The 25,137-nt window shown below is 69.2% G+C and overlaps 2 protein-coding genes across 2 annotated transcripts; both read left to right on the top strand.

Moving 5' to 3' along the window:
• Positions 1-1,551: 1,551 nt before the first annotated feature.
• On the top strand, positions 1,552-4,143 carry EXOSC4 (exosome component 4). The gene is made up of 3 exons (XM_075914713.1): positions 1,552-1,772; positions 2,203-2,409; positions 3,345-4,143. The coding sequence occupies exons 1-3, from the start codon at positions 1,602-1,604 to the stop codon at positions 3,702-3,704; spliced, it is 738 nt and encodes a 245-aa protein (XP_075770828.1). The 5' UTR covers positions 1,552-1,601; the 3' UTR covers positions 3,705-4,143.
• Positions 4,144-6,738: 2,595 nt separating this feature from the next.
• On the top strand, positions 6,739-24,910 carry LOC102453640 (GPI-anchor transamidase component GPAA1-like). Its single transcript, XM_075914712.1, is given in 14 exon segments — positions 6,739-6,874; positions 7,786-7,874; positions 8,048-8,227; positions 10,239-10,350; positions 11,736-11,883; positions 13,182-13,283; positions 13,387-13,583; positions 13,993-14,189; positions 15,345-15,483; positions 19,270-19,365; positions 19,683-19,879; positions 22,616-22,786; positions 24,295-24,365; positions 24,368-24,910. Coding segments are annotated over 13 exon segments (1,854 nt in total). The 5' UTR covers positions 6,739-6,874; positions 7,786-7,800; the 3' UTR covers positions 24,538-24,910.
• Positions 24,911-25,137: the final 227 nt, after the last annotated feature.

Raw genomic sequence — 25,137 nt, 5'->3', positions numbered from 1 at the left:
GATCCCTGAGCGGGGGCAGGGGCCTGATCCCTGAGCGGGGCAGGGGCCTGATCCCTTAGCGGGGGCAGGGGCCGGATCCCTGAGCGGGGCAGGGGCCTGATCCCTGAGCGGGGGCAGGGGCCTGATCCCTGAGCGGGGCAGGGGCCGGATCCCTGAGCGGGGGCAGGGGCCGGATCCCTGAGCGGGGCAGGGGCCTGATCCCTGAGCGGGGGCAGGGGCCGGATCCCTGAGCGGGGCAGGGGCCTGATCCCTGAGCGGGGGCAGGGGCCTGATCCCTGAGCGGGGCCGGGGCCTGATCCCTGAGCGGGGGCAGGGGCCGGATCCCTGAGCGGGGCAGGGCTTGATCCCTGAGCGGGGGCAGGGGCCGGATCCCTGAGCGGGGCCGGGGCCTGATCCCTGAGCGGGGGCAGGGGCCGGATCCCTGAGCGGGGGCAGGGGCCTGATCCCTGAGCGGGGGCAGGGGCCTGATCCCTGAGCGGGGCAGGGGCCTGATCCCTTAGCGGGGGCAGGGGCCGGATCCCTGAGCGGGGCAGGGGCCTGATCCCTGAGCGGGGGCAGGGGCCTGATCCCTGAGCGGGGCAGGGGCCGGATCCCTGAGCGGGGGCAGGGGCCGGATCCCTGAGCGGGGCAGGGGCCTGATCCCTGAGCGGGGGCAGGGGCCTGATCCCTGAGCGGGGCAGGGGCCGGATCCCTGAGCGGGGCAGGGGCCTGATCCCTGAGCGGGGGCAGGGGCCTGATCCCTGAGCGGGGCAGGGGCCGGATCCCTGAGCGGGGCAGGGGCCGGATCCCTGAGCGGGGGCAGGGGCCGGATCCCTGAGCGGGGCAGGGCTTGATCCCTGAGCGGGGGCAGGGCCGCCCTGCGCGAGGAGCCCGGTCCGAGTTCCCGCGCTGGGGCTCCCGCCAGCGCCCACTCGGGCTGAACCTGCCCGTGCAGCCACCCCCCCCCCGTCTGACTGGGGCACCGGCCCCTCCCCCCCCTGCGCGGGGAAACTGAGGCACCAGCAGGCAGGGCCGGGTGGGAAGGCGGAGCGGCACAGACCGGAACACTCGCCCGCCCGCCTGACGGGGCCAGCCGCGAAGGGGGGCGGGAAGGGGCGGGGCCGGGGGCAGGGCAGGGCGCGGGGCAGGCCGGGAAGGGGCGGGGCCGGGGGCCGGGCGCGGGGCAGGCCGGGAAGGGGGCGGGGGCGGGCGCGGGGCAGGCCGGGAAGGGGACGGGCGCGGGGCCGGCCGGGAAGGGGGCGGGGGCGGGCGCGGGGCAGGCCGGGAAGGGGCGGTGCGGGGCCGGGGGCGGTGCAGGCCGGGAAGGGGGCGGGGCCGGGCGCGGGGCAGGCCGGGAAGGGGGCGGTGCGGGGTCGGGCGCGGGGCAGGCCGGGAAGGGGGCGGTGCGGGGCCGGGGGCGGGGCAGGCCGGGAAGGGGGCGGGGCTAGGCGCGGGGCAGGCCGGGAAGGGGGCGGGGCCGGGCGCCGGGCCGGCCGGGAAGGGGGCGGGGCCGGGCGCGGGGCCGGCCGGGAAGGGGCGGAGCCGGGGCCGGGCGCGGGGCAGGCCGGGAAGGGGGCGGGGCCGGGCGCGGGGCAGGCCGGGAAGGGGGCGGGGCCGGGGCCATGGCGGGGCTGGAGCTGCTGTCGGACCAGGGCTACCGCGTGGACGGGCGCCGGGCCGGGGAGCTGCGCAAGGTGCGCGCGCGCATGGGGGTCTTCGCGCAGGCCGACGGCTCCGCCTACATCGAGCAGGGCAACACCAAGGCGCTGGCCGTCGTGTACGGGCCGCACGAGGTGAGCCGGGCCCCCGCCGGAAGCGGCCCCTCCCCCCCCGGGCCTCCCCGCCGGAAGCGGCCCCTCCCCCCGTGTCCCCTCCCCCGCCGGAAGCGGCCCCTGCCCCCCGCGGGCCCCCCCGCCGGAAGCGGCCCCTGCCCCCCGCGACCCCCCGCCGGAAGCGGCCCCCCTTCGGAAACGGGCCCTCCCCCCGCGGGCCCCCCCCTTCGGAAACGGGCCCTCCCCTCGCGGGCTCCTCCCGCCGGAAGCGGCCCCTCCCCCCAGCCCCTTCCTTGCGGAGCCCCGCAGCTCTGCCCGGCGGGGGCGGGGGCGGGGTGACCCCCCCGCGAGCCGCCTCCCCGCCGGGCTTTGGCCCGTGTTCGGGACGAGCGAGTCCGGCCGGGAGCCCCCCCCCGCCCGGCGCTGCAGCCCGCGTGTCCCGCCGTTGCAGATGCGCGGCGCCCGCAGCAAGGCGCTGCACGACCGGGCGCTGGTGAACTGCCAGTACAGCATGGCCACCTTCAGCACGGGCGAGCGCAAGCGCCGGCCCCACGGCGACCGCAAGTCCAGCGAGATGACCCTGCACCTCAAGCAGACCTTCGAGGCGGCCATCCTCACGCGGCTCTACCCCCGCTCCCAGATCGACATCTACGTGCAGGTAGGGGTCACCTAGCGCCCCCCGGCCAGAGGCCTGAACCCCCCCCCGGCCAGGGGCCTGAACCCCCCCCGGCCAGGGGCCTGAACCCCCCCCGGCCAGGGGCCTGTACCCGTAACCCCCCGGCCAGGGGCCTGTACCCGCAACCCCCCGGCCAGGGGCCTGTACCCGCACCCCCCCCACCCCCCGGCCAGGGGCCTGTACCCGCACCCCCCCCACCCCCCGGCCAGGGGCCTGAACCCCCCCCGGCCAGGGGCCTGTACCCGCACCCCCCCCCCCCCCCGGCCAGGGGCCTGCACCCGCACCCCCCCCCCCCGGCCAGGGGCCTGTACCCGCACCCCCCCCCCCCCCCCCGGCCAGGGGCCTGTACCCGCACCCCCCCCCCCCCCCCCGAGCCATGGGCCTGTAGCCGTGGGCTGCTGGCTCTGTGGTTTACCCAGCTCCCCATACGGAGCTGGCAGCTTCCTGGTTTCTGCTGTGCCTGACCCCAGTTGCCTGGAGTAGCTCCCTGGAGTATGGGGGAAGGGGTTTCAAGCCTTGCTCAGTGCTGTGTGGGCCTCACCATGGGGTGACCATGGGACATGAGGAATCATCTGGGCCTTCAGCCAGCTGAGCCATTGGGGAAGGAGGTGGTGACCTGTGTGGGGCGCTTGCTGGCTCCTGCACTAGTGTGGGGAGGTTGTTTGTGTAGCATTCCGGAAGGGATCAGCCATGTGCGTTCTGCTCACTCCCCCACTGGTTCCCTGGGCTGCCTAGACAGCAGTGCCAGGTGAAGGGGCGTCTGCCCAGGGCTTATGTTGTTTCACAAGCCAGTGATGCTGCTTTCTAAGGAGGGTTGTGGGCATGAAAGGTCTAGTCCTGAGCTTTGTGGGGCCAGATGCAGAGTCGCTCAGGTGCAGCCTCCTCTGCTCCCTTTGCTGAGTGCTCTGTCTCCCCAGATCCTGCAGGCAGACGGTGGGAATTACTGTGCTTGTGTGAACGCGGCCACGCTGGCCACCATAGACGCAGGCATCCCCATGCGAGACTATGTGTGCGCCAGCTCTGCCGGCTTCATCGAGGACACGCCCCTGGCTGACCTCAACTACGTGGAGGAGGCAGCTGGGGGCCCCCAAGTGGCTCTGGCCCTGCTGCCTAAGTCGGACCAGATCGCCCTGCTGGAGATGAACTCGCGGCTGCACGAGGACCACCTGGAACAGGTCATCGAGGCTGCCAGCAAGGCCTGCAAGGATGTCTACGCTGTGCTGGACCAGGTGGTGCGTGAGCACGTGCACGAGGTCACCACGCTGCTGGGGGAGTGAGCGCACAGGCCTGTGTGCCTAGAACCAGTGCTGCACGTGACTGTGGGTGGGGACAGGGAGCGCTGCCGTGGCCGCCGCAGGGATCGATTCAGCCAAAGCCCATGCCAACACTGCCCCTTTGTCCAGCTGCTTTGTTCTCCGATGTGCACACTGGGCCCAGGTTGAGCACCTCTGCTGGGCGCTAATATCACATTGGTACATGTGAATGCCCCGCGGCGTCTGTCAAGCCTGGTGTTCCTCGCTGGGTGATGGGCCCTGACATGGCTTCCTGGATCTGTAGCCATGGCTGCTGACTCCTGGGCTGTTGGCCTCTCCCATTCTCCTAGGCGCTGCGAGAGGCTGGGGCGCGTGGCCCGGTGGATAGCTGCTCGATCCGTAGATATCAGTGTCTGTTCCTTTGTAGGGGACTGCTGTAAATAAAACATTGTTTTGGTGGAAATTGTATTGTGTGGGCTACCCCCTGGCTGAGTGCAGGGCAGCAGAGAACCAGTGCTGCTGAAGATACGGCCCATGCGAAGTCTGGCGCGTCCCCAGTGCTGGAGGAGAGATGGGGGCTCTGCTGTACCCGTCTCTATTGTGGCTTGGTCCCTGCCTATGACAGCTCCTAGGAAGACTCCAGCTCACACAGGATTAATCGGGGAACCTCCCCTCCCAGACGTCCCCTCTGCTTGCTCACGCTGCTCCCGGGGCTGGTAGGACGGCTCCCTAGGCACCACAGCCTGCCTGCTGTCACCATCACTCCCTGGCCTGCCAGGCTTCGTGCCAGCAAAGCTGCCAGTGCTTGCTGATTTAGAGGAGATGCTTCTGGTGCAAGGCCAGTGGCCTAAGCTGGTCTGGGAAAGCCATTCCCAGGTGACCAGTAGCCTAAGCCCCGAGCTTCCCCAGCACCCATCTGCCCAGAGGAGCAAGGCCAGGGGAAATCCTGATCCAGAGAGGTCGCTCAAAAGCTTCTCTTCCACCAGCAGCAGCGGGTCTGACATGAGAGATTTCCTCTTCCATCTTCTCTTTGCGAGACCTGAAGTATCGATGCCCCAGCTGCTGGCACCCTTTAATACGGCGTTCCTCTGGAAATGGCTGCTAGGTGGTACCAGGCCGAGCCGTCATGATCCCTCACTGTACCATGAGCAGGGTGAGCCTCTGCCTGGTTCCCTGCCCTTGGGCATGGCAGCGCTAAAAGCATTCAGGCAGGTCATGGGGACTGGCGTTTCCATCCTGGCACAGCCTGGCTGGTGCAGTAGCTTAGGGGGGAACTTACCCACCACGCTCTCAGTACATGGAACAGGCTGCAGGGCAGGGAGCTTAGCCCCACTTTGGGCATCCTGGGGGGGACAGACCCGCCACCACAATTTGTCACTTGAGGCCCATGCCTCCTCGCATCAGTTACCACCCACGCTTGCCTTCCTGTGGGGTCCCCTCTCCACAGTGAGAGCAACCTGGGCCCTGCAGCGGACGCTTCACACCAGCTGGGCATGGGGGGGGGCTGAGCAGTGGGGCTCCCTGTCCATTGGTCTGGCCCAACTCTGGCTTTATTCTTGGAGCACTAGCAGCTTGGGGGGCAAGAGCTGTCTGCGTTCTGATTGGTCCTCTGCCTCACCCAGTGGGGGCCAGGCACATGGTGGGATCTTGGCTGCTGCTTCAAAGCTAACAATGGGGAGCCTAGGCACGCGGTGAGTAGCTGGGCTGGTCCCGCCTGGCCTCTAGCCTTGGGAAGGGAGGGAGGGAGGGCTAGTGGTTACAAGGGTGGGAGTGTGAGGGGACAGGGTGGGAGCCAGGACTCAGGGTGTGCTCAGTGGTGGGCCTGTTTGTAATGAGACTTATCGTTATTTGTACGGTAACATCGGGGGGGCCTGGTCAGGCTCAGGACCATAGTGTGTTTAGCACCGCCTGGCCTGCTCCTGTGGTGTCTTGGCTGAAGGTCCTTTCCTCTCGCTGGCTGCGGCCCCTCTCGCAGTGGGGCCAAGAAGCCTGTGCCCCTTGGCCAAGGGATGTGGGGACAGGAAGCACCGACAGGTGGCTGGGTGGGAGTGCGCACCACAGGTGTGAGCCCTCCCCCCCACATGCCCCTCCCTGCACACACCCCGCTCCCTGGGTGCACCCTGCCCCCTGCCTGCACCCCCACCCTCCTCCCTGCACACACCCCGCCCCCTCCCTGCACACACCCCGCCCCCTGCCTGCACCCCCACCTTCCTCCCTGCACACACCCCGCCTCCTCCCTGCACACACCCCGCCCCCTGCCTGCACCCCCACCTTCCTCCCTGCACACACCCTGCCCCCTGCCTGCACCCCCACCTTCCTCCCTGCACACACCCCGCCTCCTCCCTGCACACACCCCGCCCCCTGCCTGCACCCCCACCTTCCTCCCTGCACACACCCTGCCCCCTGCCTGCACCCCCACCTTCCTCCCTGCACACACCCTCCTCCCTGCCTGCACCCCTGCCCCCCTCCCTGCACGCACCCCGCCCCCTGCCTGCACACCCCTCGCCCCCTGCCTGCACCCCCACCCTCCTCCCTGCCTGCACACACCCCGCCCCCTGCCTGCACACACCCCACCCTCCTGCCTGCACCCCTGCCCTCCTCCCTGCACACACCCCGCCCCCTGCCTGCACACACCCCGCCCCCTGCCTGCACCCCCACCCTCCTCCCTGCACACACCCCGCCCCCTGCCTGCACCCCCACCCTCCTCCCTGCACCCACCCCGCCCCTCCTCCCTGCACACACCCCGCCCCCTGCCTGCACCCCCGCCCTCCTCCCTGCACACGCCCCGCCCCCTGCCTGCACCCCCACCCTCCTCCCTGCACCCACCCCGCCCCTCCTCCCTGCACACACCCCGCCCCCTGCCTGCACCCCCGCCCTCCTCCCTGCACACGCCCCGCCCCCTGCCTGCACCCCCACCCTCCTCCCTGCACACGCCCCGCCCCCTGCCTGCACCCCCGCCCTCCTCCCTGCACCCACCCCGCCCCCTCGCCTGCACCCCCGCCCTCCTCCCTGCACCCACCCCGCCCCCTCCCTCTCTGCACGCGCGCTCCCTGCTGCCCTGCCGGACGGGGTGGCCCCGCCCCGGGCCGAGCCGTGGGACGAGGCACGTGCGCTGCGCGCGCACCCTACGCCCCGGCCCATCGGCGGCTCTGGGCTCGATTGCTCTGCCGGGCGGCCTGGGCCCTGCGCGCCAGGTAAGAGCGGGGGGGGGGGGGGGGCTCGACCCCCCCCCCCGCGAGCCCGGCCGGGGGGGTCAACCTGCGCCCCCCCCCGTAGAGCGCGAGCCCGGCCGGGGGGGTCAACCTGCGCCCCCCCCCGTAGAGCGCGAGCCCGGCCGGGGGGGTCAACCTGCGCCCCCCCCCGTAGAGCGCGAGCCTCGTGGACGGGCGGTCCTTGGCACGTCGGGGGGGTGCCCCATGGCCAGGGGGGCGGGGCTGGGGGGTGCCCCTTGGGCGGGGCCGGGGGTGCCCCATGGCCAGGGGGGCGGGGCTGGGGGGTGCCCCTTGGGCGGGGCCGGGGGTGCCCCATGGCCAGGGGGGCGGGGCTGGGGGGTGCCCCTTGGGCGGGGCCGGGGGTGCCCCATGGCCAGGGGGGCGGGGCTGGGGGGTGCCCCTTGGGCGGGGGGCGGGGCTGGGGGTGCCCCATGGCCGGGGGGGTTGGGGCTGGGGGGTGCCCCTTGGGCGGGGCCGGGGGTGCCCCATGGCCAGGGGGGCGGGGCTGGGGGGTGCCCCTTGGGCGGGGGGCGGGGCTGGGGGTGCCCCATGGCCGGGGGGGCGGGGTTGGGGGGGTGCCCCATGGCCGGGGCCGGGGGTGCCCCTTGAGCGGGGGGCGGGGCTGGGGGGTGCCCCTTGAGCGGGGGGCGGGGCTGGGGGTGCCCCATGGCCGGGGGGGCGGGGTTGGGGGGGTGCCCCTTGGGCGGGGCCGGGGGGGCGGGGTTGGGGGGGTGCCCCTTGGGCGGGGCCGGGGGTGCCCCATGGCCGGGGGGGCGGGGCTGGGGGGGTGCCCCTTGGGCGGGGCCGGGGGTGCCCCATGGCCGGGGATCGTGCCCGGGCGGCAGGGGGAGGCGGGGCCGCACCGTCCGCTACCAAGGCCCTTCTCTCCGCAGCGACCCGGCCCCGCCATGGGGCTCCTGTCGGACCCGTACCGCCGGCGGGCGCTGTCCCGGCTCGTCCTGCGCCTCAACACCCCGCTCTGGTGAGTGCGCCCCCCCGCCGGGCCCCGTGGGCAGGTGTCTGCTGCTCCCCCCTTGTCCCCAGGGAGCACTGCTGGGGGTAGAGCCATGACCCCCCAGTTCTCTGCTCCTGGCCCCCCCGTGCGACCTGGCCCCTTGTCTCGTGGGGTTTCACCCTGGTGTCTCCTGTCTGCAGCATCCTCAGCTACCTGGCGGGGCTGGGCTGGTTCCTGGGCCTGGCCTCGTCGCCCTTCACCCTGCGCACCTACATGTCGGAGAACGCCATGGGCTCCACCATGGTGGAGGAGCAGTTTGTGTTCGGCGAGAGGGCGCTCTCCTACGCCCGCGAGTTCGCTGGCCACAAGAAGAAGGTGGGGTGAGTGGAAGCCTGTCGCCCCAGCCAGCAGGCCACAGGCCAAGCACTGCTCTGAGGGGGGCCCCTCATCACCAGGTGCCTTTCTAATCATGGACTCTCAGAATCCTAGACCGGGAAGGGACCTCGTGAGGCATCAAGTCCAGGCCCGGCCCTCACGGCAGGACCATCTAGACCATCCCTGACGGGTCTGTCCAGCCTGCTCTTACATATCTCCAGAGATGGAGACTCCACAACCTGCCTGGGCAATTTATTCCCGTGTTTCACCACCCCGGCAGGAAGTTTTTCCTAATATCCGACCTAAACCTCCCTGGCTGCAGTTTAAGCCCATTGCTGCTTGTCCTGTCCTCAGAAGCCAAGATGAACAAGTTTTCTCCCTCCTCCTTGTAACACCCTTTTAGGTACTTGAGCGCTGCTCTCATGTCCCCTCTGTCGTCTCTTTTCCAAGCTAAGCAGGCCCAGTTCCTTCAGTCTTCCCTCATCGCTCATGTTCTCTAGATCTTTCGTCATTTGTATTGCTCTTTGGACCTTCTCCAGTTTCTCTGCATCTTCTTGAAATGTGGTGCCCAGAACTGGACACAGCGCTCCAACTGAGGCCTAAGTAGTGCAGTACAGAGTAGAATGGAAGAATGACTTCTCCTGTCTGGCGCACAACACTCCTGTTAATGTGTAACCCACACACCTAGTGTGTTACTGAGCAGTGCAAGTGGTGCCTAGCCCACAGCAGCAGTTAAGACCAAGAGACCTCTACAGCACAGGCTGGGAGCCAGCTGGCTTTCAGCTCAGAAGGTAGAGGCTCCTATACTCTGCTTCAGAGGTCCCAGGTTCCATTCCGCCTGTTGGTGGTTACAGATGCATCCCAGAATCATGTTTGCTGTTTTTGCCACAGTATCACATTGTCGACTCATCTTTAGCTTGTGGTCCGCTCGGACTTCTAAATCCCTTTGTGCAGGACTCCTTCCTAGACGGTCGTTGCCCATTCTGTGCGTGAGAAACTGCTTGTTCCTCCCTAAGTGGAGCACTTTGCATTTGTCCTTATTAAACTTCATCCTGGTCACCTCAGACCGTTTCTCCAGTTTGTCCAGGTCATTTTGAATTCTGACCCATCCTCCAGAGCACTCACAACCCCTCCCAGCTTGGGATCATCTGCAAACTTAAAAAGCGTCCTCTCTGTGCCAACATCTAAATCGTTGATGAAGATACTGAACAGAACCGGGTCCAAAACGGACCCTGCAGAGCCCCGCTTGTTCTGCCCTGAACCGTTAATAGCTATTCTCTGTAGCTAGACCATAACAACACAGGGGTGTCCGGCCAGCGCCCAGCATTCAGTGTTCTAGGCAGTGCACTGCATGCTGGGACTTGTTGTTTCTAGGTCAGGGCTACTCAACTTTGGAAGCCCCGGGGGCCACCGTGATAGTCACAACACATGCCGAAGGCTGCAACTTAAGTGTGGTTGCATAGACATGCAAATATATGCAAATAGCTTCTTTCACACTGAGGGGCATGAGTACACAGATTAAGGCGGGACTGCACAACACGCAGGCCCCATTTGAGTCAGCTCTGCAATGCAACATCAACCCGATTCCCAGGCACAGGGCAGCACTTTCAGCGAGCAATGGCAGCCCGGCAATGGAACTACTAACGCGCAGCTCAGCGGGAGACCTTTACGCTGACTCAGCGCTGTGCTCCCAGTGGAGGCCGCGTTCAGAGGGTCCCACTCCCGGGCCACGTGATGAGCCCCGCGTAAACCCAAAGTGCCCATGGGCCGCGTGCTGAGTTGCCCGGCTCTAGGTGCTAATGGAGGAGCCTCCTTGCGGCTCTGCTGGGGTATCTGAGTGCGGAAGGCAGGGCAGTGGCACTGCGGGGAGGCTCCGGGCGTGTCTGGCCCATGGTGTGAGAAGCAGGCACCGCATGGGCCCGGGATCTGGGCTTTGCTGGGCTCTAGTGCAGCCAGTCCCCTTCCGGGCAAGAGGGCTCCATTCCAGCCCCTCACTCTTCCTGTCTCCTTTTCCAGGGGCATCCCTGTGGCCTGGCTGGAGAAGACCATGTGGAACCTGGGCCTGGAGGTCTATAAGCAGCCGTTCTCCCGCACGCTGCCCTTCCCCGACGAGACACGCGAGAGATACGTACGTGTTGGAGCGGCCAGGCCTGCGGTCCCTGGGAGCTGCCCCATCCCCGCCCCGGGGGGAGGGCCCAGCCAGTGCAGCACGGAGAGCTGTGGATCGAGGTCCGTGACCCCTGCACTCAACAGGCCGGCACCCCCCACAGCCATGGAGCTGCTCAGGGCTCTGGCCGCTCATTAGCTCCGCAGGTCTGCTCACAGAAAAGGGTGACCTGAGCCGAGCAGCTGACAGCAGGCGGGGCAGTGTTCTCTTCCATCCAGGGGCGGAATAATGTTGCTATTTGCACCGAGGCCTGTGGGGATGTGCACCGCCAGGAGAAACACGAACCTAGCTATGGGCACCCTGCTGATGAGCAGCATGGAATCCCCTGAGCAGCCGCCCACGTGCCCAGCCCCCAGGGAAGCCTGCTTGAGGGCCCTGGCTGGTCACAGGGCAGAAGGCGGGAGCCAAGCAAGCCCAGCCCAGCCCCACCCCCTCGGCTATCCCAGCGCAGGGCTCCCCACAGCCCTTCAGCCCGCCATGCAGCCACCTGCCAGGGCTGCCCCAGCGCAGAGCGGCCCCGCCATGGCACCCATCCCAGCGCTTCCCCAGAGCAGCTGCTGCTGGGGGCCTGGTTCCCTCCCCCGGCCCCGCCTTGCCTGGCCCTGCCCGGCTGGGGGGCTGGCGCCCTCCCCCCGGCCCCGCCTTGCCTGGCCCTGCCCGGCTGGGGGGCTGGCGCCCTCCCCCCGGCCCCGCCTTGCCTGGCCCTGCCCGGCTGGGGGGCTGGCGCCCTCCCCCGGCCCCGCCTTGCCTGGCCCTGCCCGGCTGGGGGGCTGGCGCCCTCCCCCTGGCCCCGCCTTGCCTGGCCCTGCCCGGCTGGGGGGCTGGCGCCCTCCCCCGGCCCTGCCTTGCCTGGCCCTGCCCGGCTGGGGGGCTGGCGCCCTCCCCCGGCCCCGCCTTGCCTGGCCCTGCCCGGCTGGGGGGCTGGCGCCCTCCCCCTGGCCCCGCCTTGCCTGGCCCTGCCCGGCTGGGGGGCTGGCGCCCTCCCCCCGGCCCCGCCTTGCCTGGCCCTGCCCGGCTGGGGGGCTGGCGCCCTCCCTGGCTGTGCCCGCTGGAGCTGCAGCAGCCGTGATGAAGCGCCTCTCACCTGGCCCCTCATCTCACCCCACCCGGGAGCCCACAGCCGGAGCCCTCACCCACCAGCCCCCACACAGACTGGTGCGTGACCAAAGCCGTTCTGCACACAGACACTGGCCCCCTGCTGCCCCCAGCCTTGACCCCCTCCTCCCCCCTGCTCTGCCCCCTGCCCTGGCCTCCTGGCAGGCACCAGGGGGCTGGGTTTGGCCCCTGCCAAGCCCCGGCTCGTGTGGCTGGGCTGGGTCCCACTGAGTCCCAGCTCCCTCCTGCAGATGGTGAAGGGCACGAACGTGTATGGGATCCTGCGGGCCCCGCGGGCGGCCAGCACGGAGTCCTTGGTCCTGAGCGTGCCCTGCGGCCCCGGGCAGCACAACAGCCAAGCGGTGGGGCTCATGCTGGCCCTGGCCTCCTACTTCCGCGGTGAGTGGGGCCGTGGGAGGGGCAGGGAGCTGCCGGGGCAGGTACACCTGTGTGGAGCGTGCAGGCCTCTGCCAGGCCCAATGAGGGGGTCCCCGGGGCTGTGTCAGGTCCCCTGTGGCTGGGTGAGGGGGTCCCTGGGGCTGTGTCAGGTCCCCCGTGGCCGGGTGGGGGGGGGTGCCCGGGGCTGTGTCAGGTCCCCCGTGGCCGGGTGAGGGGGTCCCCGGGGCTGTGTCAGGTCCCCCGTGGCCGGGTGAGGGGGTCCCCGGGGCTGTGTCAGGTCCCCCGTGGCCGGGTGAGGGGGTCCCCGGGGCTGTGTCAGGTCCCCCGTGGCCGGGTGGGGGGGTGCCCGGGGCCGTGTCAGGTCCCCCGTGGCCGGGTGAGGGGGTCCCCGGGGCCGTGTCAGGTCCCCCGTGGCCGGGTGGGGGGGGGGGGTCCCCGGGGCCGTGTCAGGTCCCCCGTGGCCGGGTGGGGGGGTGCCCGGGGCCGTGTCAGTTCCCCCGTGGCCGGGTGGGGGGGGGGTGCCCGGGGCCGTGTCAGTTCCCCCCGTGGCCGGGTGGGGGGGGGGGTGCCCGGGGCCGTGTCAGTTCCCCCGTGGCCGGGTGGGGGGGGGGTGCCCGGGGCCGTGTCAGTTCCCCCGTGGCCGGGTGGGGGGGGGTGCCCGGGGCCGTGTCAGGTCCCCCGTGGCGGGGTGGGGGGGGGGTGGCCGGGGCCGTGTCAGGTCCCCCGTGGCCGGGTGGGGGGGTCCCCGGGGCCGTGTCAGGTCCCCCGTGGCCGGGTGGGGGGGGGGTGCCCGGGGCCGTGTCAGTTCCCCCGTGGCCGGGTGGGGGGGGGGGTGCCCGGGGCCGTGTCAGTTCCCCCGTGGCCGGGTGGGGGGGTCCCCGGGGCCGTGTCAGTTCCCCCGTGGCCGGGTGGGGGGGGGTGCCCGGGGCCGTGTCAGTTCCCCCGTGGCCGGGTGGGGGGGGGGTGCCCGGGGCCGTGTCAGTTCCCCCGTGGCCGGGTGGGGGGGGTCCCCGGGGCCGTGTCAGGTCCCCCGTGGCCGGGTGGGGGGGGTCCCCGGGGCCGTGTCAGGTCCCCCGTGGCCGGGTGGGGGGGGTCCCCGGGGCCGTGTCAGGTCCCCCGTGGCCGGGTGGGGGGTTCCTAGGCTGTTGGGCTGGGTGATTGGTCAGATCAGACACCTCTGAGTCAGCTGCCCCCCTTGGAGATCCTGGGGTGCGGCTGACCCGGCTGGCCTGGGCCCCCAGGGCTGTGCTGCTCCTCGGGGCCTGGCCCTCGCTGACCGGGCCGCGCTCTGCCTGCAGGTCAGATTTACTGGGCCAAGGACATCATCTTCCTGGTGAACGAGCACGACCTGATTGGCATGGAGGCCTGGCTGGAGGCCTACCACGACGTGAACATCACCGGTGAGGGCGGGGCCCGGGGAGGGGAGGGGCGGGCCTGGCTGTCCCCGGAGGGCCCGGGCGTGTGGTGCCCGCGCTGCGGCTCTGAGCTGCCCTGTGCCCGCAGAGGTGCGCTCCTCGGGCTCGCTGGGCCGGGCCGGGGCCATCCAGGCAGCCGTCTCGCTGGAGCTGAGCAGCGACGTGGTCACCAGCTTCGACGTGGCCGTGGAGGGGCTGAACGGGCAGCTGCCCAACCTGGACCTGGTCAACCTCTTCTACGCCTTCTGCCAGAAGAACGGGCTGCTGTGCACCGTCCAGGGCAAGGTGAGCCGGGGGCGGGGCGGGGCTGGCTCTGTCCAAGGTGGGGGGAAGCGGGGGGGGGGGGGGGGACAGGGCTGGCTCCGCCAGGGCAGGTGGGGGGGGGAGGGCTGGGCTGGCTCCAGCCGGGGCGGGAGGGGGGGGAGGGCCAGGCTGGCTCCAGCCAGGGCGGGGGGGGCGGGCAGGGCTGGCTCCAGCCAGGGCGGGCGGAGGGGGGAGGGGGGGGGCGGGCAGGGCTGGCTCCAGCCAGGGCGGGGCGGAGGGGGGAGGGGGGGGGGCGGGCAGGGCTGGCTCCCGGCCAGGGCGGGGGGCGCAGGTTTCTTTTCTCCCCCAGTGTTGCATTCCCACCCCGCTGCCTCCTTGCTCTCGCCCCCCTGGGCTCCGGGAGGGCAGGGCCTGACTCTCTGCCCTGCAGCTGCAGCGCACGGACTGGGACACGGTGCCGGCCTACGTGCACAGCCTGCAGACCCTGCTGCTCATGGTGCTGAAGCAGGGCTCCGGCCGGCCCCAGGGCGACCACGGCCTCTTCCTGCGCTACCACATCGAGGCCATCACCCTGCGCGGCATCAACAGCTTCCGGCAGTACAAGTACGACATGGGCACCGTGGGCAAGTGAGTAGCGCCCTGCGGGGCCGGGACCCAGCGAGCCGGGGCTGGTGGGGCAGTGGGGGCAGCGTCAGGACTGGGAGCACCAGCTGAGCTCGGGGCGGGGCAGGCTGCGGGTCAGGACTGAGGGGCATGGGGTGGCAGTGTGGGGGCCACAGGGTATGGAGGACCCCGGGGGGAGGGCTGAGGAGCATGGGGGAGCCTGGGGTGGCACTGAGGGGGCCACAGGGTATGGAGGATGCCGGGGGGAGGGCTGAGGGGCATGGGGGAGCCTGGGGTGGCAGTGTGGGGGCCACAGGGTATGGAGGACCCCGGGGGGAGGGCTGAGGGGCATGGGGGAGCCTGGGGTGGCACTGGGGGGGCCGCGGGGTATGGAGGACCCCGGGGGGAGGGCTGAGGGGCATGGGGGAGCCTGGGGTGGCACTGAGGGGGCCGCGGGGTATGGAGGACCCCGGGGGGAGGGCTGAGGGGCATGGGGGAGCCTGGGGTGGCACTGGGGAGGCCGCGGGGTATGGAGGACCCAGGGGGGAGGGCTGAGGGGCATGGGGGAGCCTGGGGTGGCACTGGGAGGCCGCGGGGTATGGAGGACCCAGGGGGGAGGGCTGAGGGGCATGGGGGAGCCTGGAGGGGCACTGAGGGGGCCGCGGGGTATGGAGGACCCCGGGGGGAGGGCTGAGGGGCATGGGGGAGCCTGGGGTGGCACTGGGGAGGCCAGAGGGTATGGAGGACCCCGGGGGGAGGGCTGAGGGGCATGGGGGAGCCTGGGGTGGCACTGGGGGGGGCCGCGGGGTATGGAGGACCCCGGGGGGAGGGCTGAGGGGCATGGGGGAGCCTGGGGTGGCACTGAGGAGGCTGCGGGGTATGGAGGACCCCGGGGGGAGGGCTGAGGGGCATGGGGGAGCCTGGGGTGGCACTGGGGAGGCCGCGGGGTATGGAGGACCCCGGGGGGAGGGCTGAGGGGCATGGGGGAGCCTGGGGTGGCACTGGGGAGGCCAGAGGGTGTGGAGGACCCCGGGGGGAGGGCAGCGGGTCAGGACTGAGGGGCTTAGGGGATGCTGCGCTAGCTCAGTGTGGGGCTGGGCGGCTGCCCCCTTCTCGGGCGCTGCCACCCCGGGGGGAGGCTGGTGCCCCCCCTGCCCGGCTGAGGCCACTGCCCCGCAGGACGCTGGAGGGGATGTTCCGCCTGGAGCGGCTGCACCAGTCCTACTTCTTCTACCTGCTGCCCTCGCTCGCCCGCTTCGTCTCCATCGGCGTCTACATGCCGGCCTTCGGCTTCCTCATCCTCGTCCTCGTCCTCAAGATATCCGGGCCCGCTGGGGGGGCGGTGTTTCCCGGCAGGGCCCTGGACTGCGCCACCCTGCCCCACTGGGGTAGCGGTGCGCTAACCAGGCTGGCAGGAGGGGACCCCTCCCCGCTGTGCAACGCCACCACTGCCCTCTGCCCAGCCTGGGTCCTCATGAGGGGCTGGCTTGCTCAGGGGGGTCAGTGCAGGGGGCCCGAGAGGGGCTCGCTCGCTCGGGGGGTCTGTCCGTGGCCGGGGGGGTCCGTGTGGGGGTCTGTGAAGGGCTCGCTCGCTCGGGGGGTCTGTCCGTGGCCAGGGGGGTCCGTGTGGGGGTCTGTGAAGGGCTCGCTTGCTCGGGGGGTCTGTCCGTGGCCAGGGGGGTCAGTGCAGGGGCCCGAGAGGGGCTCGCTCGCTCGGGGGGTCAGTCCGTGGCCAGGTGGGTCCATGCAGGGGCCCGAGAGGGGCTCGTTCGCTCAGGGGTTCTGTCCATGGCCAGGGGGGTCCGTGTGGGGGCCTGTGAAGGACTCGCTCGCTCGGGGGGGGGTCTGTCCATGGCCAGGGGGGGTCTGTGTGGGGGCCTGTGAAGGGCTCGCTCGCTCGGGGGGTCTGTCCGTGGCCAGGGGGGTCCGTGTGGGGGCCTGTGAAGGGCTCGCTCGCTCGGGGGGTCTGTCCGTGGCCAGGGGGGTCAGTGCCGGGGCCCGAGAGGGGCTCGCTCGCTCGGGGGGTCTGTCCGTGGCCAGGGGGGTCAGTGCAGGGGCCCGAGAGGGGCTCGCTCGCTCGGGGGGTCTGTCCGTGGCCAGGGGGGTCAGTGCAGGGGCCCGAGAGGGGCTCGCTCGCTCGGGGGGTCTGTCCGTGGCCAGGGGGGTCAGTGCAGGGGCCCGAGAGGGGCTCGCTCGCTTCGGGGGGTCTGTCCGTGGCCAGGGGGGTCAGTGCAGGGGCCCGAGAGGGGCTCGCTCGCTCGGGGGGTCTGTCCGTGGCCAGGGGGGTCAGTGCAGGGGCCCGAGAGGGGCTCGCTCGCTCGGGGGGTCTGTCCGTGGCCAGGGGGGTCAGTGCAGGGGCCCGAGAGGGGCTCGCTCGCTCGGGGGGTCTGTCCGTGGCCAGGGGGGTCCGTGTGGGGGCCTGTGAAGGGCTCGCTTGCTCGGGGGGTCTGTCCGTGGCCAGGGGGGTCAGTGCAGGGGCCTGAGAGGGGCTCGCTCGCTCGGGGGGTCTGTCCGTGGCCAGGGGGGTCAGTGCAGGGACCCGAGAGGGGCTCGCTCACTCAGGGGGGTCTCTCCGTGGCCAGGGGGATCTGTGTGGGGGCCTGTGAAGGGCTCGCTCGCTCGGGGGGTCTGTCCGTGGCCAGGGGGGTCAGTGCAGGGGCCCGAGAGGGGCTCGCTCGCTCGGGGGGTCTGTCCGTGGCCAGGGGGGTCAGTGTGGGGGCCTGTGAAGGGCTCGCTCGCTCGGGGGGTCTGTCCGTGGCCAGGGGGGTCAGTGCAGGGGACCGAGAGGGGCTCGCTCGCTCGGGGGGTCTGTCCGTGGCCAGGGGGGGTCAGTGCAGGGGCCCGAGAGGGGCTCACTCGCTCGGGGGGTCTGTCCGTGGCCAGGGGGGTCCGTGTGGGGGCCTGTGAAGGGCTCGCTTGCTCGGGGGGTCTGTCCGTGGCCAGGGGGGTCAGTGCAGGGGCCTGAGAGGGGCTCGTGAGAGGGGCTCGCTCGCTCGGGGGGTCTGTCCGTGGCCAGGGGGGTCAGTGCAGGGGCCCGAGAGGGGCTCGCTCGCTCGGGGGGTCTGTCCGTGGCCAGGGGGGTCAGTGCAGGGGCCCGAGAGGGGCTCGCTCGCTTGGGGGGTCTGTCCGTGGCCAGGGGGGTCAGTGCAGGGGCCCGAGAGGGGCTCGCTTGCTCGGGGGGGTCTGTCCGTGGCCAGGGGGGTCAGTGCAGGGGCCTGAGAGGGGCTCGCTCGCTTCGGGGGGTCTGTCCGTGGCCAGGGGGGTCAGTGCAGGGGCCCGAGAGGGGCTCGCTCGCTCGGGGGGTCTGTCCGTGGCCAGGGGGGTCAGTGCAGGGGCCCGAGAGGGGCTCGCTCGCTCGGGGGGTCTGTCCGTGGCCAGGGGGGTCAGTGCAGGGACCCGAGAGGGGCTCGCTCACTCAGGGGGGTCTCTCCGTGGCCAGGGGGATCTGTGTGGGGGCCTGTGAAGGGGCTCGCTCGCTCGGGGGGGTCTGTCCGTGGCCAGGGGGGTCAGTGCGGGGGCCCGAGAGGGGCTCGCTCGCCTCGGGGGGGTCTGTCCGTGGCCAGGGGGGTCAGTGCAGGGGCCCGAGAGGGGCTCGCTCGCTCGGGGGGGTCTGTCCGTGGCCAGGGGGATCTGTGTGGGGGCCTGTGAAGGGCTCGCTCGCATCGGGGGGTCTGTCCGTGGCCAGGGGGGTCAGTGCAGGGGCCCGAGAGGGGCTCGCTCGCTCGGGGGGTCTGTCCGTGGCCAGGGGGGTCCGTGGGGGGGCCCGAGAGGGGCTCGCTCGCTCGGGGGGGTCTGTCCGTGGCCAGGGGGGGTCAGTGCGGGGGCCCGAGAGGGGCTCGCTCGCTCGGGGGGGTCTGTCCGTGGCCAGGGGGGTCAGTGCAGGGGCCCGAGAGGGGCTCGCTCGCTCGGGGGGTCTGTCCGTGGCCAGGGGGGTCAGTGCGGGGGCCCGAGAGGGGCTCGCTCGCATCGGGGGGGTCTGTCCGTGGCCAGGGGGGTCAGTGCGGGGGGCCCGAGAGGGGCTCGCTCGCTTCGGGGGGTCTGTCCGTGGCCAGGGGGGTCCGTGGGGGGGCCCGAGAGGGGCTCGCTCGCTCGGGGGGTCTGTCCGTGGCCAGGGGGGTCAGTGCTGGGGCCCGAGAGGGGCTCGCTCGCTCGGGGGGTCTGTCCGTGGCCAGGGGGGTCCGTGGGGGGGCCCGAGAGGGGCTCGCTCGCTCGGGGGGTCTGTCCGTGGCCAGGGGGGTCCGTGTGGGGGCCCGAGAGGGGCTCGCTCGCTCGGGGGGTCTGTCCGTGGCCAGGGGGGTCAGTGCAGGGGCCCGAGAGGGGCTCGCTCGCTCGGGGGGTCTGTCCGTGGCCAGGGGGGTCCGTGGGGGGGCCCGAGAGGGGCTCGCTCGCTTGGGGGGTCTGTCCGTGGCCAGGGGGGTCCGTGGGGGGGCCCGAGAGGGGCTCGCTCGCTCGGGGGGTCTGTCCGTGGCCAGGGGGGTCCGTGGGGGGGCCCGAGAGGGGCTCGCTCGCTCGGGGGGTCTGTCCGTGGCCAGGGGGGTCCGTGGGGGGGGCCCGAGAGGGGCTCGCTCGCTCGGGGGGGTCTGTCCGTGGCCAGGGGGGTCCGTGGGGGGGCCCGAGAGGGGCTCGCTCGCTCGGGGGGTCTGTCCGTGGCCAGGGGGGTCCGTGGGGGGGCCCGAGAGGGGCTCGCTCGCTCGGGGGGTCTGTCCGTGGCCAGGGGGGTCAGTGCGGGGGCCCGAGAGGGGCTCGCTCGCTCGGGGGGGTCTGTCCGTGGCCAGGGGGGTCTGTGGGGGGGCCCGAGAGGGGCTCGCTCGCTCGCTCGGGGGGTCTGTCCGTGGCCAGGGGGGTCAGTGCAGGGGCCCGAGAGGGGCTCGCTCGCTCGGGGGGTCTGTCCGTGGCCAGGGGGGTCCGTGGGGGGGCCCCGAGAGGGGCTCGCTCGCTCGGGGGGTCTGTCCGTGGCCAGGGGGGTCCGTGGGGGGGCCCGAGAGGGGCTCGCTCGCTCGGGGGGTCTGTCCGTGGCCAGGCCAGCGCAAGGGTCCCGTAGGGAAGGGGGTGCCGTGTGGCCAGCGACGTGGGCGTCTCCTGTTGGTGTCCTTGACTGCCCCACGCCCTCGACCTGTGGATGAAGCTGGGTAAATGCGCCGCAGGCCCCGAGGAGCAGCTCTGCGATGGAGACCCGGGCGCTGCCCCCGCCGCCACAGAGGTGAGGGGCCCCTGGCCCTGCTGGCGCCAGCTCACAGCTCCCCAGGCCTGAGAGCGGCTGCTGCCTCCTTCCCACCCGGCCACGCTCTGGGGCCCCGGCAGGTTCCCGTGGCTCCGCCTGTGCCAGAACGTGCCACGCCCGGTGCACCTGGGCCCGGGACCTCCCACGGTGCTGGCCTGGTCAGTGGGAGGGAGGCAGATTTGGGGTCCCCCGCCCCCAACAGCTGGGATTCCCCCTGGGTGAGGCTTGTTGGGCTGGGCTCTGGCCCTGCTTCAGCGGCCCCGCTTAGCACCCCCTGCCCCTCCCCGTTCCCACAGGCATCGCGGCCCAGCCTGCTCGTCCTCATGCCGCCCCTGCTGATCTGCCACGCCACGGGCCTCACCCTCTACTTCCTGCCCGTGCTGAGCCAGCACGTGGCCACCCAGCACTTCCCCGTCTCCGAGGCAGAGGCCGTGGTGCTGACGGTCATTGCCATCTACGTGGCCGGCCTGGCGCTGCCGCACAACACACACAGGTACGTGCCACCCGGGCGGCAGGACTAGATCTATCCCCTGGGGGGCCAGAGCCCAGTAAGTCAGTGGGCAGCCGGAACACCGGCTCGATGACTCTGGAGCCCTCTCTCCCAGCAGGGGGCGCTGTGGGGGGCCAGACGGGGCTGGCATAGAGGAACCTCTGGCCCCTGCCTCTCCCAGCAGGGGGCGCTGTGGGGGGCCAGACAGGGGGCTGGCATAGAGGAACCTCTGGCCCCTGCCTCTCCCAGCAGGAGGTGTTGTGGGGGGCGGGGCAGGGCTCTGGCTGGGGTTAGCCCCTGTCAATTCCAGCCCCTGCCTCTCCCAGCAGGAGGCGCTCTGACAATCCCCACGGTACAATCTGGACGGCTGAAGAAGCTGTGTCCCTCAGTTCCCCAGCCTGGGGCACCTTTGACACCGGAGAACCCCACTCCTGGTCTGCCTGCACGTGGCTCCAGCATGTAACAATCCCTCGTGAATTGTCTAACAGAGCGACCCCAGCAATTCCCAGTCCCCGACTTCCCCTGCATACGTGGGTCTTGCATTGCCCAGCCCTTTCCTGCAGGACAACACGAGCCCACAGAAAGGCCGGCGTGGCATTAATGGAATATGCTGCGCACAAGCCTTGTTATCGCAAATGGCATTCCCCGAACACCGGGCCAGACGCGCTGGGTTAGAGAAAACAGTAACACACAGGAATTCGCTGCAGGAAGGGGTCAGGTCATTACGAGGAAGGAAGGGTGAAAACCACAAGCGGTCACAAAGAACTAAGAGGCTGACTGAGCCGGAGGATTCTTCGGCACATGGGCTGGCCGTCTGGCTGGCGAAGTCCACACCTGCTGCCTTGGCTTCCACGTGCTCTGCTGGGAGGAGAGAGGGCCTGGGAGTTTGCTCCCTTTATGGCAGTTCTCTTTGAAAACCATCTGCAGCTGGCGTTTCAGGTGGCAGAGTCTGCAGGGCAGGAGCTTTCAGCTGTGTCTGCCCCAGTGTACGTTTCCTGCTGCACCTTTTCCCTGACACAGCGTGGTGCTCAGCCAGGCCAGAGCCCAGTTGATGTCTTGAGGCAACACTTGGCCTGTCTTGGAGGAACTGGGTTGTGCTCTTTTAAATCGAGTGTGTTTCAGCAATGTCATACCAAGGACTTTTATAATGGACTTCTTACAAGTGGCTGTCTAGGAAGGAGTACCGCAGAAAGCAAGCCGACGGTCACAGTGGATCACAAACAAAATACAGGAAACCCCCCGCTTGTGACCGCCCGAGTTCCAACCCCCCGCACTTACAACCATTTTTGTAAGTGTGAAAGAGGCCAAAAACCCCCGACTTACGTCCTCGGTCCCGCATTTATGACGGCGCACGACACCTATCGTAAATGAGGGTTCAACTTGTGATGCTTCCCCTGGAACTAATCGCATCACAAGTCAGGGGCCGCCTGTATGAGTCAACAGTGTGCTGCTGTTGCAATAAAGCAAACATGATTCTGGGTTGGATTAACAGGAGTGCTGTGAGCAAGACAGGAGAAGTCATTCTGCTCTGCTCTGCCCAGCCCTCAGCTGCAGTGCTCTCTGGCTTTGTCTACACTGCAGGGATTTTGTGCAAGAAGCTTTTTACAGAAGAGATCTTCCGCAAAAACTTCTTGCGCAAGAGCGTGCCCACACCTTAAAAGCGCATGCAAAAGTGATGTGCTTTTGCGTAAGAAAGCGTCCACACTGCACGGACACTCTTGCGCAAGAAAGCTCTGATGGCCATTCACAGAACAGCCATCAAAGTCCCTGTGCTTTCTCTGATACTCTTTTTTGCGCAAGAAACCCCTGTTGAGCAAGAATTCTTGCACAAAAAGGAGTTCTTCCTCATAGAAAGAGGTAACCCTACACCGCAAAAAGCCCTCTGTTCTGCTGTTCTACTGTTCATTTTCTTGCGCAAAATCGCACTTGAGGTGGGGACGCTCTGTGGGGTTTAGGGCAAAAATGACTTTTTGTGCAAAACCCCTGTAGTGTAGACATAACCTCTGAGTGACACGTTTCAGGACAGATGTGGAGAATTTGGAGATGGTCCAAAGAAGAGCAACAAAAACGATGAAAGGTCTAGAGAACGTGAGCTATGAGGGAAGGCTGAAAGAACTGGGCTTCTTTAGTCTGGAGAAGAGAAGACTGAGAGGGGACATGACAGTTTTCAAGAACAAAGGCGGCTGTTCCAAGGAAGAGAGAGGGGAAAAAAAGCTTTCTAGAACATAAGAACGGCCATACTGGGTCAGACCTCTGATGACAGGACAAGCAGCAGTGGGCTTAAATGGCAGGTAGAGGGGTTTAGTTTGGACATTAGGAAAAAATTCCTACTGTTAGGGTATTCAAACACTGGATAAATTGCTCAGGGAGGTTGTGGTTTTTCTATCAGTGGGGTGTTTAGAGCAGGTTGGACAGACCGTTGTCAGGGATACTTAGTCCTGCCTTGAGTGCAAAGGGCTGGACTCATGACCTCTTGCGCTCCTTCCATGCCCATGATTCTATTAACTTTACATAGTGTTGCCACACGTTTTACGAGGACACTAATGATCAGCATATTATGAATTTTCACATGACGCCTCATGACTTTGTACAGAACCAAATACCGTGTAGGAAGGGTGAATGGAGAAGGTCACAGGGTGCTGTAGAAGATGGTCCCATTGTTTTTCTCCTGTGTCTTAAGTCCTTGTCATGGGGCTAGCAGCAGCTGGAGGGCTGATAGCCATGTCCTCTGCTCTGCAGGGTGCTGACCGGCTGTGGGAGTGAACGTGGCTGGATGACCCTTAAGCTGCTGTCCCTGCTGTACTTGGCCATGCAGCTGGGCTGCATCGCTCTCATTAACTTCTCCCTGGGCTTCCTGCTGGCTGTCACCATGGTGCCTGTTGCAGCCATCGTCCAGCCCAAAGGCCCCAAGTAAGTGACACCTGCCCACCTCCCCGTGAGGCACCATGGCCACCTGATCCGGGCCTGGCCATGGAGTGGCAGGGGCTCTGTGGCCAGTCCCATCCAAGCGGGGTGTCGCTCTGCCCCGGGATGGGTCCTGGCTTGGGCACAGGCAGGATCTCTGGGAGGCTTTCACAGCCAGTTCAGGGCCGACTGGCAATCCCTTCCCTACCAGGGACCATGCCACAGGGCTCCTTAGAGCAGTGTTTCTCAACCTTGGTTAATGAAGTACCCCTTAAAAATAAGTACCCCCCAGTATCTAGTTTTCAGACACACACGACTTTTTTCTACCTTTGCAACACATTTGTTTAAACAGCTTCATCGTGGCTGGGCGGGCGATGCCATTTTGGGTGTAAAAAGTACAAAAATAATAAAGCGCCGTGAGGCTTAAAACAAAACCTCAGTTTTCTCCAAATTTCAGTGGTGGTGACCCCCCCCCCCCCAGACTTCTCGAGTACCCCATAGCGTACCTGTACCACTGGGTGAGAAACACTGCACTAGGGGATGTCACGTTCCTGCTGCCTTTGTCATGTCTCTGCAACCAGCCTCTCCAGCAGGGGGTGCTGTAGGGAGCTCCTGTCCCCTCCAGCCTCTCATAACACCCCCTGCTGGGGGAGTAGGGCGGGAGTCCTGGAGCTCTGTGTGTGTGTGGGGGGGGGGGGGGTCCTGGCTGCTCTAGTCCCAGCCTCTCCCAGCAGGGGGTGCTGTAGGGAGCTCCTGTCCCCCTCCAGCCTCTCATAACACCCCCTGCTGGGGGAGTAGGGCCGGAGTCCTGGAGCTGTGTGTGGGGGGGGGGGTCCTGGCTGCTCTAGTTCCAGGCTCTGCCAGCAGGGGTGCTGGAGGGGAGCTCCTGTCCCCTCCAGCCTCTCATAACACCCCCTGCTGGGGGAGTAGGGCGGGAGTCCTGGGAGCTGTGTGTGTGTGTGGGGGGGGGGGGGTCCTGGCTGCTCTAGTCCCAGGCTCTGCCAGCAGGGGGTGCTGGAGGGAGCTCCTGTCCCCTCCAGCCTCTCATAACACCCCCTGCTGGGGGAGTAGGGCCGGAGTCCTGGGAGCTGTGTGTGTGTGTGGGGGGGGGGGGGTCCTGGCTGCTCTAGTCCCAGGCTCTGCCAGCAGGGGGTGCTGGAGGGAGCTCCTGTCCCCTCCAGCCTCTCATAACACCCCCTGCTGGGGGAGTAGGGCGGGAGTCCTGGGAGCTGTGTGTGTGTGTGTGGGGGGGGGGTCCTGGCTGCTCTAGTCCCAGCCTCTCCCAGCAGGGGTGCTGTAGGAGCTCCTGTCCCCTCCAGCCTCTCATAACACCCCCTGCTGGGGGAGTAGGGCCGGAGTCCTGGGAGCTGTGTGTGTGTGTGGGGGGGGGGGGGGGTCCTGGCTGCTCTAGTCCCAGGCTCTGCCAGCAGGGGGTGCTGGAGGGAGCTAGCAGCAGCACTGGGAGTTGCCTAGCCTGCTGGCTGCTTTGACCCCTGCTTGTGTCTGTCTCCCAGGTATCTCTATGCAGTGCTCTTGGTCCTGGTCACACCAGCTGTCACCCTCCTGCTCAGCATTGCCCTGTACCAGGACTGATCGAGTACCCGGTCTCAGCGCTGGAGTGCTGGCAGCTCTTCCTGCAGGCGGTGGCCGAGGGCCTGCTGGACCACTACCTCTACGGCTCCATCGTCTTCCCCTTCATCGCCCTCTTCGTCTACCCCTGCTGGCTGCTGCTCTGGAACGTTCTCTTCTGGAAGTAGCCAGGCCCCGCAGCTCCTGGGAGCAGAGGGGCTGCTGACTGGACCCCCACCTGGCCACTGGATCCCAGGATCCGGGACTGGCCCTGGAGCCTCACTGGAGTCTGGGGCCTTTATTCTGGAGAGGGAGCCCTGTGCTGTCCTGGGTGCTGCAGCAGGGGTCCGTTCCCTGGCCTTGTGCTCAGTGGCTGGAAAAGTGGCGCCTGGGCCTTGGGGCCTGGGCTGCCTGCTCTGAGCTGGGCGTGGCCCTTGCACGCTGGGGCCTGGGCCTGAGGGTGGCAGCTGCCGGGCAGGGCAGGAGCCGGGTGTTCCCATGGCCGGGGCAGCTGGACGGCCTGATGCTGGGGGGGGGGCCCGGCCCCGGGGCAGCCTGGCGGGTCGGTGCGAAGGCTCCTTGAAATAAAGTGAAAACCTTCAGCCGCGTGGGGTGGTGCGGGGCTGGGGTGGGGGGGCTGCAGGCGCCTGCCTGGGGGGGGGGGAGGGGGGCGGGGCAGCCAGTTCACACTGGAGGGGGGGCCACAGGCTGGGGAGGAAGGGAGTAGCGGGGGGGGGGGGGCGTCGCGGGGGGGGCGGGGGTGGAGTAGCCCGGGGGGGCGGGGGGGA

Source organism: Pelodiscus sinensis, unplaced genomic scaffold (genome assembly GCF_049634645.1).
Source record: "Pelodiscus sinensis isolate JC-2024 unplaced genomic scaffold, ASM4963464v1 ctg205, whole genome shotgun sequence".
NCBI classification, from domain to species: Eukaryota; Metazoa; Chordata; order Testudines; family Trionychidae; genus Pelodiscus; species Pelodiscus sinensis.
This window is presented reverse-complemented; position numbering and strand designations above follow the sequence as displayed.